The sequence below is a fragment of the Protopterus annectens genome, chromosome 3.part1, assembly GCF_019279795.1.
Source record: "Protopterus annectens isolate FY-2018-M chromosome 3.part1, PAN1.0, whole genome shotgun sequence".
NCBI classification, from domain to species: domain Eukaryota; kingdom Metazoa; phylum Chordata; order Ceratodontiformes; family Protopteridae; genus Protopterus; species Protopterus annectens.
Window position 1 is genome coordinate 1,045,420,512 of NC_056732.1, and position 17,650 is coordinate 1,045,438,161.

Here is a 17,650-nt window from a genome sequence, read left to right on the forward strand (position 1 = left end):
CATTGAAAATACTTGTGGGTGTAGTCTCCACTCGTAAGGATCTGCCAGATTTCTGCTTAATTCGTCTGCCAATATGTTTTCCTTTACTGGCAGGAATTGTGCTTGCAGTTGTATTTTGAAAGTCAATGCTGTGTACCACAAGGTCATTGCCTGTCTGCATAAAAGGTAGGAGTGTGTTCCTCCCGGTTTGTTTATGTACCAGATAACTGTGGTGTTGTCTGTTCTTATTAGTAGTTGTCCTGGATGCAAGAGGTCCTTGAAGGCTGTCAGTGCATTTTGCACAGCTAGCATCTCCTTTTGGTTGATGTGTAAATGCATTTGTTTTGCGGACCATTTGCCCTGTATGCACTGTCCTGCCATGTGTGCTCCCCAGGCGTAGTCTGAAGAATCTGTTGTCATAGTTTGGTTTGCTGGAGGTAAGACAAAAGGAAGACCCTTGTTTATTTGACATGCTTGAGCCCACCATAGGAACTCTTTTTGAAGGCAGGGAATGAGAGGTATACTTGTTTCGAGGCTGTACCTTTGTTGAGTCCATAGACCTTTCAGGTACCATTGTAATTTCTTCATATGCAGCTTTGCATGTGGAATTACTTGAATGCAGGATGCCATGAACCCCAATGCCTGCAGGATTTTCCTTGCAGTGAGCTGGGTAAAAGTTGCCATCTTTCTGAAGTACTGATTCAGTTGTTTTTGTTTGTCTGGCATGAGATAAGCCATCTGGGCCATTGTATTTAACCTGGCACCCAGGAATATTATGTCTTGTGGGGGTATTAGCTTTGACTTCTTTCTGTTTACTGTGTACCCTAGGCAACTTAGCAGCTTTGTTACAAATGCCACATGCTGTAATAGAATGGCCTTGCTGTCCGCTTGGATCAGGCAGTTGTCCAGATATGGATAAATTTGTATTCCTCGTTGTCTGCAGTATGCAATTACTGATGCCAGGCATTTCGTAAATATTCTGGGCGCAGTAGATAAGCCAAAGGGCAATGCAGAGAATTGATAATGCGTTGTACCTGCCAAAAATCTGAGGTATCTTCTGCCATCTTGTCTGATAGGGACATGCAGGTATGCCTCTTTGAGGTCCAACGTTACCAGCCAAGACTCCTTGCCCAGCATGGGAAGAAGCTGCTGTAGTGTGAGCATTTTGAATTTGGGTACCTCCAGGTAAGTGTTTAGAATTGAGAGGTCTAAAATGGGTCTCCAGGCTTTGTCCTTTCTTGGTACTAGAAATAGTCTTGAGTAAAAACCTTGACCTTGCTCCTTTGTAGGTACCTTTTGAATTGCTTTCATATCCATGAGAGCTGATATTTGTGTTTGTGCCTCTGCCCAATGGTTTGGAGGCAGATTTGGCATGCCTCTTATCCGTGGTAAAGTGTGAAAATGAAATCTGTAGCCTCGGGTAATAATATCCAGAACCCATTTGTCCTTTGTTATGATGCGCCAATTTTGTGGAAATAGAGCCAGTTTTCCTCCCAAAGGTGCTGCCAGGGCAATTTTGCTTGGCAGGTGAAGAGGGAAGTCATTGTGTTTGTTTCCTGAAGGGTTGAGATCTTTCATCTCCACCTCTTTGAGTTGTTGTGTGCCATTGTCTAGGCCTGAAAGAACCTTGTGGCTGGCCTCTGCCCCTTGGGCGTCTGTACCTACCCCTTTGGGGTCTGTCTGATGCAGGAAAGGACCAGTTTTTTGATGGCCAGTTTCTGCTGAAACGAGGAGGTTGTACCTGTAAAAAATCTTTAACTGTCTGCATAGATTTTGCCTTTTCTTCCATTTTCTTTAAAACTTCCTCTGCTTTGACATCAAATAACACATCTTTCTGCAATGGAGCATCCAATAACTTTGCTTTGACATGTTCTGGTAAGGCTTGCTCTTTTAGCCAAGCATGTCTATGTATTACAGATCCTGTGACAGCTGCTCTACATGAGTCTTCCAATGAATCAAAACCACACTGTAAGGTATGCTTTCCCACCTGTTCTGCTGCATGCAGCAAATCCTGCATCTCTTCGAAATCAGGTTGATCTGTCTGAGGGATCATTTTCTGCTTTAACTGTGTAATCAAGTACTGCTGGTATTTTAGCATGTGGAATTGGCAGTTTAAGGCCCTCATGGCGAAAGTGGCAGACGTATACACTTTCTTCCCCCATTTTTCTAATGCTCTGGAATCTCTTTCAGAAGGTAGTGGATTCTTAGCAGTAGAGGCGTTAACCCCTTTAGGACCCTGGGAAATGGTTTTGAGGTCTGCAACAGGGCTTTTATATAGAAACTTAGTAGAATCAGGAACTCGGTAGTTTCTGTCTGGTTTAGCTGGTGCAGGAGGTAAGGAATCTGGGTTTAGACTAGATTCAGTGTAAACATCATCCAAAATGTCTAAAACTGGAGGAATTGCAAGGAGTCTATGCTGTGGGAGAAGAAGAAACTCACGGAGTCTTTTCTTAGAGTCAGAGTAATCTTGGCCTTCCCAGTGGAAGTGTTCCCTCATGGTGTGTAAAGTTTCCCCAAAAGAGTAGTCTTCAGGGGGGGAGACAGAGGGAATGGACTCTTCAGCATCTGAGTCTTCATAAGGAGGGAAGGAATAATCCTGGTCCTCAGAGTTAGCTGAGGAATAGGATGCTTGGTCAGAGGAAGGATAATCTTCCTCCAGTCTATGCCTTTTGTCAGGAGGGGGTTGTGAACCCCTGATAAGGGTAATTAAATCCTCAGCCATCTTAAGCATCTGTTTTTTAGGCATAGGGGCCTGTGGGGGGGGACTGTGGACCCGGTTTCCTAACTTTTAAGGGGGCTTTAAGTTTAGCATAAGACTTAATAGAGATGGTAGTCGGTTTGAAGACACCTTCAGAAACCGAAGGCCTGTCCAAAATCTCCGGATCACCGTCAGGGTTGGCGTCCGAGGGGTGAGATGGAACCGGCTCCTGAGGCCCAGCTGATTCGGTCTGGGAGGCCGTCAGAATTTCTAAATCTGCGGTAGTCAGGGGCTGCGTAGGCACCTCGCTGAAAACCGGAGAACAGGCGGCAGGCCTTGCTGAGGCCTCAGTATCTGGTCTTGGCCTTGGTTGCCTGTCCTTATCCTTGCGTTTTTTAATCATTGCTGATGTCGGTTGCTCCGACGACATGCTATAATTAAATTTTCTGCCAAAATAATGTCGGACGAAATCTGCCCGACGCTTGATTGTACGTTTGTTGAACCCAGCACAAAACTGACAACCGGAGACGTCGTGGTCTGGGCCTAGGCAAGGAATACAATAAGAATGAAAATCCTTATGAGGTATTTGCTTCCCACAAGAAATGCAATTATTAACTTTGTCTGACATCGGTCTGAGGCAAGAAAAGTTTCCCCAATGGGGTACTTAGCTTTAGAGAAGACTTCGGGCTGAAATTCGATTTGAAAATCTCAGGAGCTAGCCGACCGGCACTTGCGAACTGCTTCTGCTTCGGGCACGGCGCAGCAAGAAAGACTAAAGAAAATGGTGTCGGCTGCCTCTTTTATCCCCCTGTCGCTCTGACGTCAGGGAAGAAGCGACGACAACCGACGCCGGATCAAGACTTTGGGATTCGGCCAACTGCGGGACCGCCTGACGGCAGGATAACCCAAGTGTGATGACTGCAGCAGTATTACACGATGAACATCCAATATAGATATATAGAAACACATATGCATACATAAAAATAAACATAAGTACACACACACACAAATCTCTCATGTTTAGATACACATGTGCATTATATTTTATTTGTTCATTTACATTTTGTTGAGCAGGTTACTCCCACTATGCCATTGGCCTCTTTTTAGTGGAGACCCCTGTACTAGTTTACGTACACACATATACCTTTTTAATTCATTTTTTTACTTTAGTCTACATTTTTATGTGTCCATTTTAAGTCAGTTTTACTACCACAGTAATATATTCATGCATGTATACACAAGCTGGGTGACTGGCTTCACAGCTTTAACACTGGTCAGAATCCTTCTTTTGGGCAGTAAAAACAGTTTAATATTTTTTTATAATGGACAACTAATGTACTAGGCAAGTTATAAATTTGCTCACCACCCAGAAGCAGTAAAACCAAGAGATCAGAAGCTGTTTTCAGTTGGGCTACATCTTCGTCTTTGTCACTGTTCTCAGTTGCCTCCACAATCTGAAGCAGAAGTTCTACCAGACCAGCTTCAACCAGCTGAATCTTAATAATATCTGCAAGAAACAAAAGCAGATTGTAACAAAGAATTTAACTAATGTTGAAGAATTCAACACATATCATGTTTTTAGCTATTACATCACAGACAGTAAAATCAGTATCAGGGGTTACCTAATGGCTAACTTTTGAGATACCCATAGGGGAAAAAGACCTGGCTGCATAAACAAGCAGTCAGATGGAAACAGGAGTTTATGTCTAAACAAGTTTCAATTATTAACTTTAGAAAGTACTAAAGCATTACCCTACAAATACAAATTTTCTGCAAATAAATAAAAACAATTGAATAATTTTATACCAATCTATTTTAATGTTATTCAGTTTTAATTTTCTTGAAAGATTTTTGGGTTTATAACCTTTTGTTAGATGAGGTTTTGCATCTTAAAATATCTGATGGAAATGAGCTCTGCTGAATACCTGACTGGCACAAAATAAACAGTTTACCAGTGTCGCTCTGTAAACAACTAGCAACAATCAACATCAGCAGGTCACCAATGGGTCTAATACAATTATGTTGGTGCTTACAGATTCAAGCTCAATCAGAAGGTAAATGACTGTTACTGCACTCATTAACATGTTATTCTTCAGACAGCCATAAAAAGACAACGGCAAAAATTAAAGTGTGTTAAGCAAATTAAAGCCCCCTGACTCAAATGCGAGTGCAGTTTAAAATGGAGTTAAATTACTACCTTTAGAAAAAGAAAACACGGGGAAAATAACTCCAAAACAAAAAAAAAAGTTATGTACTTACTATAACATTCCGTGTGTGTTGTCCATCTTCGTCTTCATTCTCACTAGGTTGGGTTCGGATCCGATCCTCGGATTTGTCTCGGCCTTTATGTACAAGCTTGGGGCCCTCTGCCAGCTCGTGGCTAAAATCCCTATCCCAGCATGCACTAGAACCATCTCCAGATCTTGACTGCCCTAATTATAAAATTATATGTACTCCAAGGAAGGATTCAGAGGCTGGTGAAGAAGGACAGAGGGTCAAGGTAATCCAATTTGTATAGACTCGGTCTTCTAGAAATAAAAGAAGGGAAGGAGGGGAGAATATAAAACTGAAGGCGAAGATGGACACACATGGAACATTATGGCGAGTACATAACTTCTTTACGTGATGTTGTCCTATCTCGCCTTCATTCTTACTAGGTTGGGACAGTGTCTGTAGCACACTGAATCTTGGGTGGCTCATAGAAGAATATTCCTCAGAACCATGGATCCAAAAGAGGCTCTATTCCTGGAGGCCATATCAACTTTGTAATGAGTGATAAAAGTATAAGGTTTAGTCCATGTTGCTGCAAGGCAAATGGTGTCAATTGCCAGTTTAGCCAGAAAGGCTAAAGAAGTTGCAATGGCTCTTGTAGAATGGGCCTTAACTTTCTTCGGAAGTTCTTTATTTTGGGACTTGTAAATAAAAGTTATACAGTCTGATGGCCATTTGGAAAGTGTAACTTTACAGAGGATGCTTTCTTTGAATCTAAAAATGAAACAACTGATCAGATTTTCTGAATTCTGCAGCTCTGTGTCGGTAAAAACTTAACTGTCTATATACATCCAGCTGATGTAACATGTTCTCTGCCTTAGTTTCATAATTTGGGAAGAAACTGGTAATTCTATACTTTGGTTTAAATTTGTCACTGAAACCACCTTAGGTAAAAAGGAGGGGTTTATTCGCAAAGACACCCTGCCTCTATGGAAATTCAAATATGTGGGCTTTATGGACAATGCTTGCAACTCTGACACCCTTCCAGCAGAGGTGATTGCCATCAAGAAAATAGTTTTCCCAAGTCAAAAATTTTAATTCGCAAGACGATGCTGGTTCGAAGGGAGAAAAAACTATGCAGGATAGAATGAAATTTAGGTTCCATGGCACTGGAGAGTCACTGGTAGGTGATCTTAATAACATAGCACCCTTGAGAAAGGCTTTGCATAGTTTATGAGACATTATATTGGAGCCAGAGTTTCCCAAATGAAAATTCGAGATCGCTGCTAGCTGAACCCTAACAGTGGCTGCAGGTGCACTGTCATTGAAAAGTTTTGCTAGGAAGTCCAGAATGAAACTAACAGGACTAGAAAAAGGATCGACATGGCTATTGGTAGCCCATAGGCAGAATCTTTTCCATATGTTTCTATAAATCTTCCTTGTTGAAGGATCTGTTTAACTTGAGAGGAGAGGGTTGGAAACCTGGCTATCGCTGGAATTGGAGAAGCCAGCTTGAGGGTCTGAATGGATGGGTGGAGAGTCACTGACGCATGAGCCAGAAGGTCTGGAACTGGGTCCAGAATCCAAGGCTCTTCCCAAAAATTAGGCCACAGGAAGGGGAACCAGATCTAGCGAGGCTGGTAGAGAGTGATGAGTATTCAAGTCTCTTCCCAAACAACTGGCTTTCTGAAGGACTTTGGAAAATAGTGGAAAAGGGGGAAAGGAATAGAGGAGGCCCGGGGGCCAATCGTGAACAAGTGGATCCCTTGGTGACTCCCCCAGAAGGGGGATGAGGACAAAGTAGCTGCTGCATTTTGCATTCACAGATGTTGCAAAGAGGTCACAGCAAGCCTGGCCCCATTTCCCGAATTTTTTTTCCGCTACTTCCTGTTTCAGATACCACTCGTGAGCCATCAGAATTACTCTGCTGAGTCTGTCCGCTATCATGTTGGAATTCTCTGGGATGTGCATTGCTATCAGAAAATGTTGGGGGGAGGTTGCCCATTGCCATATTCTCGGGACCTCTCGACAAAGGGGTTAAGATCTGGTTACCCATGTTTGTTTATATACCATACAACTGACATGTTGTCTGTCTGGATTGCAATTGTTCCTGGAGGGCTTGCAATGCTAAAAGTACTGCTCTCATCTCTACGACATTGATGTGCAAGTGGGCCTCGTGATCCTGCCAGGTGCCTTGGACCGTCTTTCCCAGATAATGGCCCCCCACCATATTTGAGAAGTGTCTGTGGTCACCGTAGCCACTGGTTGGAGGGAAACAAACAGTTGGCCTAGAGTCACTTGAGAGGAGTGTAGCCACTATCCAAGATCCTTCTTGCAAGTTTCTGTTATGATTATTTTGTTAGACATTGGCAGTTCTTGCACTGACCACTGAGTGGATAGCAACCACTGAAGAATTTTATAGCAACCACTGAAGAATCTTCATCTGCAGACATGCTAGGGGAACCAAAACTATTGTTGCCGCCATGAACCCTAGAGCTTTGAGGACCACCTATGCTTGGGCCTTCTTCCTTCTTAAAACATGTCTCACCTGGTACCTTAGAGATTGTATCCTTCCTGGTGGAAGTGTCGCCATCATTTATGTTGACTCTAATTCTGCCCCTATGAATACCATGTGCTGAGAAGGCACTAAGGAAGATTTTTCGCAGTTTATGGTAATCTTATACGGAAGCAGAGTTGCAAGGGTGTATTTCTGGCCTTGATTAGCAGATGCCTGGTCGTGGCAGTTAAGAGCCAGTGGTTTATGTATGGAAGCACCCGGAGTCCTAGTTGTCTCAAGTGAGCAGCTACTACTGCCAAACATTTGGTGAACACTCTGGGGGCTGTAGTGAAGTCAACGGGCAGAGCTCGAAACTGGTAGTGACTGGCTCCCAGCCGAAAGCGCAAGTGTCTCCTGGATCGCCTGTCCATTTCTATGTGGTACTACAAATCTTGGAGATTTGTAGAGCACATCCAATCATCTTTTCCGAAGAAAGGGAGTACTAACTGCAGTGTCACCAACTAAAATGTGCTCTTCTTTACTGATTTGTTTAGAATGCTGAGATCCAGAACTGGTCTTCAGTCCCCTGTTTTCTTTGGAACTAAAAATTAATCTTGAGTAAGTTCCGAATCCTACTTGGTCTGCGGGGACTTTTTGGATGACTCTTTTGTCTAGCAACTTTTGAATTTCTAGAGTTGCCTGTTCCTTTTGATTGAATGGAACGTCCGGAACTTTTTCATCTTTGGGGCAAGAAGGGAGAACCAGATGATGTAACCTCTGGATATGATACTTTGAACCCATTTGTCTTTTGTTATTTGTTGCCAGGATAAGAAACTCCTGACTACCACCAGAGCTGGACAGTCAGGCCTTTCAGGAATGCTGAAAGGGCCTACCAAAGAAAGATTCTCTGTCACCCTGACTTTGCGGGCCCCTTCTGCCCTGAGGTCAGCGTCTTCCATTATTACTTCTCCCCCTGCCTCTGGGGGAAGTTTCACCATGTGTGTCCTGAAAAGATCTCTGTGATTTTCGGAACATCTTACCACTACATCTCTGACCTTTGGGTAGGGTCTTGTAGACATGGAAAAATGCACTCCTACGGCAGACCGTCTTTCCTTCCTGTCCACACCTGGTCAGTGTGTCCTTTACCTTAGGCCAGAACAAAGATGAGCCGTCAAATGGGGCATTTACAAAGGTAGACAAAGGGTTCCACAAAGTCACATAAATGCATCCAAGAATGTCTCCTTAGGGAAATTCCAGAACCCGCTGCTCTAATCGCTCCATCAGCTGCACAGGATATGAGTCTCATGGATGCTTTAACCACTGAATTTAAGGCAGTGAGCCGACAGGATACTTGTCAGTAACCCCTTCAGCTATTGAACATTGGAGGGTATTTCCTAGCTCTTTCAGGAGATCCTCCTACAGTCTCGTGAAATGGGTAAGATAGTTCAGCAATCCAAGAGAAAAAGCCACCGAGGAAAAGATGGACTTTCCATACCTGTTCACAGTCCTGGACTCCTTGTTTGGGGGATGGACAGAAGAAAATGTCATCAAAAGTTCATTCTGGCCCCTGCCATGACCATGGCACTGACAGGGACTCCTTTAGTTAAAAAAAAAAAAAATTTTCAGAGGGAGCTGTGATAAATTTGTTTGGCTTCCTAGAAATAGGTTTCATGGAATCTGGGAACTCCCACACCTTTTGAGAAACCAGGCCTAGAAGGTCATCGAAAGGCAGAGACACCCAAATGCTTTCGGGTATAAGGACTCTACCTCTGAATTGTTAGAGGACTTCCAGCCACCTCTAAGTATTTCCAGGATGTCTCCAAAGGAGACCATCAGGAGGCGACCATGGGGATACTTCTGCATCATCAAGGTCCGTATCAGAAGTGACGGACTCCTCTGGGGAGTCTAAGATCTTCCTTTTGCACAGCCTCTTCCTAGGGACCGCCTCAGAAGGGTACTCTGGGGAGGTTTCAGAAGAGTGGGGGGGTGCCCATGCAGGTTTAAAGAGACAAGCACCGGTGCTCTGGAAGAAGGAATAGTTGGAGAAGACAGTGGACCTGTCTGTGGAGACAGCACCCTCCTCAGAAGCTCAAAAGCCCACCATCCCTGACCCAAGGATATCTCTGGATCCAAAGAAGCCAAATTACCCCCTGGAACCAAAGACTATGGAACCAAGCACGAGGTAGGCGCAGAACTCATAGGAGCCGAGGCTTCGAGAGGCATAGTCGGATCAGACAGCTGCCCGATCCGACTCACCCTCCCCAGACCCGACCAGAGAGTGTCGTCTCCTAGACTTCTCCAGCTCCGATGTAGCTGAGGACATCCGGAGTCATGGTCGGATCCGTGGAACCCATGGTGGGTCTCAGATCTGACAGTTCCACAAATTCCAAATCCGGATCTTCCAACTCCAAAGCCAGAAGTTGGTTTGGAGGAGGACATGGAGCAGAGGAGGTGGATGTTGTAGGATCCGAAGCCCTGGGGGTCAGATCCAAGTAATTTGGCCAGCGCCAGTGTCTGTAACAGTTTCTGTACTACCAGATCCACGTCATCATCAGGAAGGCTCCTACAAGACTGGGTCGAGGGAGTGGGAGATATTGTCTTTTGAAGAATGGGAGATCTCAAAAAAGAGAGACTGGCTCTAAGGTTGGGGACCGGCTCCTTAGATCAAACTCCACTGGCACCAAGCAAGGAGGAGTCAGAGCTGATGGAGCATTGTCTGATCCAGTAACCCTCGGATCTAAGGAGGACAGTCTGGGTATTTTGTATGACAGATCCAAAGAAATAGACGTGGAAGGTCTTTTTACAGATTTTTCTGATTTGTCAGACTTAGCAGAAGGCTGATCAGATCTAGATGAACCCATACCTTTTTCCGGTGCCACTGAGAAGGGGGTTTTAAGAAGACCTTTTAGGATCAACTTATTCTTCCTCTCCAGGAGGGCTCTATGATTAAACGAATGGCAGACGGAGCACAACTCCTGGAGATGGACGGCCCCAAGACAATAAACACAAAGGGTGTGTTTATCACGAAGGAGCATCTTTTTGCTACACTTTTCACATTTTTTAAAGCCCATTGGCTTAGATTTCTTACCCGACATTTTTAAAGATCAAGAACAGCAGCAAAAAAAAAAAAAAAACTACAACAAAAGGTCTTCTTTCTTGTTTCTTTATAGGCTGGAGCCTCTAAACTTAAACGGGTCGAGCTACTGAAAATACAACGCACACGGGGGAAAAAACAAGACTAAGCCCTCTAACTCAAATGGGCTCTCACAGAGAACACACAGGGAAGAAAAAAGACTAAGTCCTCCAACTTAAACAGACCCTGCTACAACTCTCTAAGTTAAACAAACTAATACTACAACGACACTGCACTAAAAGGACAAACTGCGAAAGAAAAACAGCAAGAACACTAGGGTTAAAGCTCTAACTAAAAATAGGCTGTTTAAAAATTCTCTAATTTAAATGAACTACTACACTAATAGGGCAACTACAGGGAAATACAAGGCCTTGTGGATAAACGAAGGCCAAAGTCAGAAAAACAGCCCACTGCAAAAATTACAAGAAGACACACAGCTATAAAAGCTAAAATATCTAATTATCCAAACAAAAACACTTAAGAGTTATAGCAAAAGGTAATCAAAATGATTGCACTTAGCCAGAGCTAGCAGACGAGCACTCTATTTAGCGGCAAATGAGATCTGGAGATAGATGTAGTGCATGCTGGGATAGGGATTTTAGCCACAAGCTGGCAGAGGGCCTCAAGCTTGTAAATAAAGGCTGAGACGGATCCAAGGATCAGATATGAACCCAACCTAGTAAGAATAAAGGTGAAATAGGACAACACCACATCAAATACTTTGAGCAAACAGTAAATGAAAATAAAATACAAATCTTAAAACAGAGGGACTATTTTTAACAGTTTGCTGCAAAACTTGTTTCACTGCATGTTGCATAACAATAAACCATTTGAAAAAAGCTGGGCTACGGTATAACACCACCTGAAGGTAAGGGTGCAGGATGAATATGTACCTATTTGTGTTTCCATCAATCCATTTGGGCTTCAACCACATGTTCTAACTCCAGCACTAGTGCATACTTACTACATACATCCCACACATCTACAAGTGATTATTGCTAAACATACCAAAGAAAAGTTGCAAGTAAACAACATTAAAAGTGTGAACCATTTCTATAAATACATCGTTTCAAAACTTTTTTTATGCAAGACTTAATGTACGAAGAGGAGACTTGATCAAGACGGCTTCCAGACACTAATTTTATTACATAACAAAAAGAAGTCAGTGCTTTCGCGATTACCAAATTGCTCCTGGAGATTAATCAAGAAACAAACAAAAATCATATTGAAAATACTAGTAGCCAATCAGAAATCAGCTCTGCAGTTCTAACAATGATAAAATGCACCAATCTTAATAAAAGCAAAATAGTCAAATATATCTACAATCCTCTTGATGCAAACTACTATACATACTAATAAAATGCAAAAATCTATTAAAATAAAAACATTAGCAGACATATTTCATTGCATTATCAATAGGGGAGTGTTCATACATGTAAAGGCCAGTTTAAAGAAACAGAGTCATTTATGCCCAGAGGGCTATCGGAACACAGATATATTATCCATTTCTGTTCCAATAGCTCTGTTCTATTCTTCAAATCCTATCCTGTAACAATTTCATTCACTATCTCAAGTACAAAGAATCTAAAACTATGACGTGAGCCTTCTGTTTTACATGTCGTGCAAGAGTACTACAAACTTTAACATTCTTAATGTCCTTAATGTATTCTAATATATGCTCTTTAAGAGACAGATTGGTCTTACCTATATAAAATGCACTGCATTCCACACAATAACTATAGTAAACAATATTCCTAATAGTACAGTCAGCATAAAAAGTACATTCAATCGAATAATTAAGTGAAAATAATGTTAAGTTTATTCATTTATTTTTTTGTGGTGTTTGGTCTTAATCCAGTGGCTCATTCAGCTCATTTATTTTTTATGCAAGACCAACACATAGGGGACTACACAAATTATTTTTTTTCTTCCTCTAAATCTAGGTAATTGAGCAATGCCAAAAGCTGTGCATTCCTACTCAGGTTTATGCTTTCACCTTTGATAATGTTAATCTCACTGCTAATATGGACATTTGTGATGCTGTAACCTTATAAAAACTTAATTGCTTTCTTTTACTTCCACCACCACAAATTTGACTTTCCTATCAGCTATATACTTTTATTAATGTGGTACTCACTTTTTCTCAACTTTTAAAATTAATTAGTTTGACAATTGCAGCATTAATGAAAAAAAATGCAGGCTAAGTTCAACAAGAAAGACATTGTCAGTTAAAATAGTGCAATCTATGGTTACACACCGCCAAATAATCACAATAAAGAACTCAAAAAAAGAGAGGAATTCTTGCTGAAAATGTTATAGTCTGTGATAGGGGCTAATATAAAGAGACCTGTGCTTATGCTCACGGTAAAGGGAGAAATTCTTGAAAAATAGACTCAAAGGTTTGAATGTCAGGATAACAAGATACTGGACCTCAAGAAGCTTCAAAAGGTAACACCATGGTGATCATTTCTACCTCACATATATTACCAGAATCCCATGGTGACATTTTCTACTTTCTACATTTGTGTGTGTACTTGTGTATCTACATCTATCTATCTATATATATATATATATATATATATATATATATATATATATATCTATACACACACACACACATCTGTATATATATATATATATATATATATATATATATATATATACATATACATATACACATACACACACATCTGAATATCTATATCTGTGTTCTTCTTTCGGCTTTTCCCGGTTAGGGGTCGCCACAGCGGAACTCCGGTCCGCTAATGATTGGCAGTAGATTTTTTGTGGTGCCGAGGAGCCAGCTCGATGCCCAACCTTCAACGAAGACACACCCATTCATGCATGTCTTTCGAACACCACTCGACCCCGGGGAGGACATGCAGACTCCACACAGAAGGTGCTCCAGCCGAGAATCTACACATCTGTATATCTATATCTATACACACACACACACACACACACACACACACACACACATATATCTATATCTATCTATATATATATATATATATATATATATATATATCTATTTTATATATATATATATATATATATATATATATATATATATATATATATATTTTTTTTTTTTATTTATGGCATATAAAACCACAGTTATTTCTGAAGGAAGGTTAAGACTGACGTCTGATTGTAAGTGGAGACTTACTGCATACTTTTCAAATGCGTTATGTAATTTACCTGTCATGCTGTTTTTCCATTATTGATACTTTTACTATTAGGTTCCACTGTAGCTACCACAGTGGTGCACTCCAGGCACAGACTTTCAAATAATTGGCTTAGAAACTGCTGTAAAGAACATGCTAATGTCATCCCTAAATAACTGTGTAAAATACAAGGACAATTCCAAAAGCAAGCTTTCCAGCCCCATTTTTTTCTAGTAAAAAATGCATTTTCAATTTACCTTACGTTGCTAGTTCAAATGTGACAACACAGTGACATGTATTCATAATTAGTCAGATCACAGAGGTATAAAATGGTACAATGATCTCTCCGAAATGGCTAGATATTAAGAATTATATGAACTACTGAATATCTTTTTCCTGACTTTGTAGATCCACAGACATTGGCCAAATTTTACGTTATCTACTGCCGTCTGTAGTTCTTTAATGATTGTGTTGCTTTTAATGAATTCGACTATTATTTTGTGCGTTTTTTTATAAACTTACCTACTATTTTTGTAATCATAACTTATGTCCTTGTGCCATGTCTATTGAAGCAGCAGTTATGTTTTTTTTTATTATTAGAACAATTTTGGATAACTTCATATTTATACAATATTTTTATCCACTTGCCATTATCAGAATATTTCCAATTTTTACTTCTAAAAAAAATCCAAAAAACGTAGTTCCCTCATCACAGAACCCTATGGGACACCACTAGTAATATCATACCTAACCTGACATATTGCATCCTGCTTACACCAGTGTTATAATCTTAGAATTACATAAAGATTGGCATTTAATTATTTTTGTGTGTCAATTATTACAGTATATGGAATAATGCTGAATGCCTTAGTAATGGTCAAGGTAAGCAGCCTACACTATTACTTTTTCATTAAATGCCGTGGTTACCTCTTCAGAGACACAAAATTTAACAGGCATGGTTTCCCATTAACAAATTTATATTGGGACATATATAAAAAAAGTTATTGTGTCTTTCTGAATAGGCTCACTTAAAAGGCTCTGAAATAGTTTTGATCTGATGTAAGCTTCCAGTTTGTGAAATGGTACCAGTAAAGCCTCTCACCATAATTAAAGTGTATATCAACAAGCTAATATTTTAACATAAATGACAGATGCACAGTTAATAGTTTCCTATCCAGGTTCAAGGAAAACTAGTATGAAGTATAAGTTTTCAGTGTAATAAGTGAAAGAGATTATATCTGTAGTTCACAGATTTATAGAGATTCCACAGCCACTGAATCTCAAAACCATTCTTGCCTTCCCAGTACCCTCCCTCAGGCAGTACTTCCTTTCTTCAGAATGGCCATACTAGTCAACCCTGGAGTAAATCTGTAGTTACTCATCCAGTCATCTAGTTTATGTTTAAAGGAAGATACTGAGTCACACAGCTTAACATAGTATTGGAGAAGATGTTGGACTTGCAGAGAAACAGAAGGTCTAGGACAACTGGGTCTCCAATGGAGAGGTAAGTGAGACAACTTCTCCCTTCAAACGTCTATAAGACACTGAATAAAAGGAAGAGCTTCCAGCCTCTCTTAGTAATTCAGGGACATTAGGCCTGTGATCTTTGTGGTTTGGAACCTTTGGGATCTTTTAACTGTTTCAGAAGTTTAGTGAGTTATATCCCAAGGGGGTGCTTGAAGCACTCAATAATTAGCCCGATCAATACAGGCTATATGAAAGTCATTACCTCTTCAGATCTTGAAGATATTCCTTTGGCAATTAGTTGGGTTAAATAAAAACTTCTTGACAAATGCTGCAACATGATGGTCAAGAGAGAGACAGAACTATCACAACTCAAGTGCCTAGGTCGCTGACTACATTTTTGTTTTGTAGAGGCGTGTTGTTAGGCAGTATGATAAGAGGAAAGCCCATCTATCAAATGTGATGATACTACACTTCTTACCATTTCATTTGAGACAAATTTTAATACACCAAGAGTTTACTATGGAGAGTTGTTTACTGAAGTATGCACAGTTTTCCTTCACAGTTTTTATGACTAGGATATTTATTTAAAGCCAACTAGTAACCTTTTTTCTGTTTTGGGGTGACTTAACAATTTCTAGTTTGCAATCATCTGCAAACTTTCTTAGCAAGAGGTCTTGGTGACCTGAGAAGTAAATACCAAAATGAGAGGTCCCGGCACAGAGCCACGGGGATGCTGATGGTCACTAATACTTTCTGATGAGACACCTGTAAAACTGTGGGTTCTGTCTTTCTCCCAGTTTGCTATCCATCTTACCACATTATGGGTACATGTTTAAAGCTTTTAGCTTTTCTCTGATACCATCATGAGGAATGGTATTAAATGGCCACAGTCTGCACACTCTGTAAACCTTGTGAACAAATTTACAAGATTAAAATGAGAGGCTATACCCTTCACAAAACCAGACTATTGAGGGTTAAAAGTCTTAACAAGATTCTTGATATCACAGTTTATAAAGTCAATTATAATGCTTTCCATGGGTTTGTAGATAAAGCAAGGATGATAGGTCTGTAATTATCAAGGTTGATTGTAAGGCCATCCTTATGGAAGGACATCATCAGTGCTTTGTACTATTCGTCAGGAACAAAACCAGTAGCTGAACTTACATTAAATAGTTTTAGGAAGTGCATCTGCAATGGCTTGTTAAATGCTATTAATTAAGCAACTAGGTATAGTGTAAGGTCCCATGGAAGAAGTACTTTATGTACTGTTTAGCACTTCCAGTAAATAATCTTTGGGGAAGTGAGGGATTCAGATATTTAAGGGCTTTGAACAGAAGTCTCAAGGGTGAAGCTGGCACTGAATTTGTTCACAAGGATATTGGCAATGCCATTTGAGTCAGAGTACGAGGCCCCATTATGGGTAAGTTCTGAAATACACAAGGTGTTTTTTTTTAGTTTTCTTATATAGATAAAGAAAGATTTATAATTAGGCTGGGTAAGTTCATGTGCTCCTTTAGTGAACCTGATATAGTATTCTTCAGTTTTTTGTAATGGTTTTGATATTACCATTGAGAAGATGAGTTTTGAATATACTAAATTTGATTTAGTTCAAATATGGTGTTGGACCACCAGAGTGTATTGCTTTTGAATTTCCTGTGATATTGTTTACTGGTAGGGGCTTCTATCTCTACACATTTTTCTAAATAGGTACATACTTCCTTAGCAAAGCTTGCTGCGGTGTTAGGGTTCAGCAATGTGCAGTCATAAATTAATTTTGATATTTCGACATACACAATAGGTTATGGTCTGCATATTTGTAGTCCTTAAATTCAGTGGGGTTTACTATAGGAGCTTTTGGGAATTAAAGTAGAGGGTCACAAGTTTATAGTTAGACTTCATTAGGGAAGCAGATATTAAAGGTCTTCCCTTGTCACAACAACACCTCCATTATTTACTGGGAAGTTTGCATAATTTTTTTTTTTATGCAGATACATTCACTGCATCTTGCAAAGGTCTGACCACTTTGTTGTTTATTGATATATGCACAGTTTTTCCTTTATAGTTTTTGATACAGTTTAATAATGCAGTATTATTGCTTTCAACCTCCAACATCAATCTGTAGGTAGAGCTAGTGGATTTGCTGACAAAATAAGTAGAATATATATGATATATATAATTTAATCTTGACTTGTTTTATGACTATGGCATTTTTTAAAGCCAACTAGTAACCTTTTTTCTGTTGCGTATCTTATTAATTTTGTGATCCTGCTAAAGAACTTTTTGCTGAATTTACTAATATATATATATATATATATATATATATATATATATATATATATATATATATATATATATATATATACACATACACATACATTTATAAACTCAGTGATAACATCTTGAGTAGATCTGTAAAGACGCTATGCAATAAACTTGAGGAACAAAACTGTCCATTTAAAGTCTGCAGCCATACGTTAGCACAGCCAAATTAGATATGT

General features: G+C 40.1%; 1 protein-coding gene across 2 annotated transcripts in view; it reads right to left on the bottom strand.

Annotated features, from left to right (window-relative positions):
- Window positions 1-17,650, bottom strand: part of RAP1GDS1 (Rap1 GTPase-GDP dissociation stimulator 1) — a 1,654,780-nt gene that overhangs the window by 592,220 nt on the left and 1,044,910 nt on the right. For both annotated transcript variants that reach the window (XM_044067200.1, XM_044067199.1), the window contains one exon: window positions 4,041-4,184. In XM_044067200.1, coding sequence (XP_043923135.1) covers window positions 4,041-4,184 — 144 coding nt within the window. The remainder of the gene's footprint in view (window positions 1-4,040; window positions 4,185-17,650) is intronic.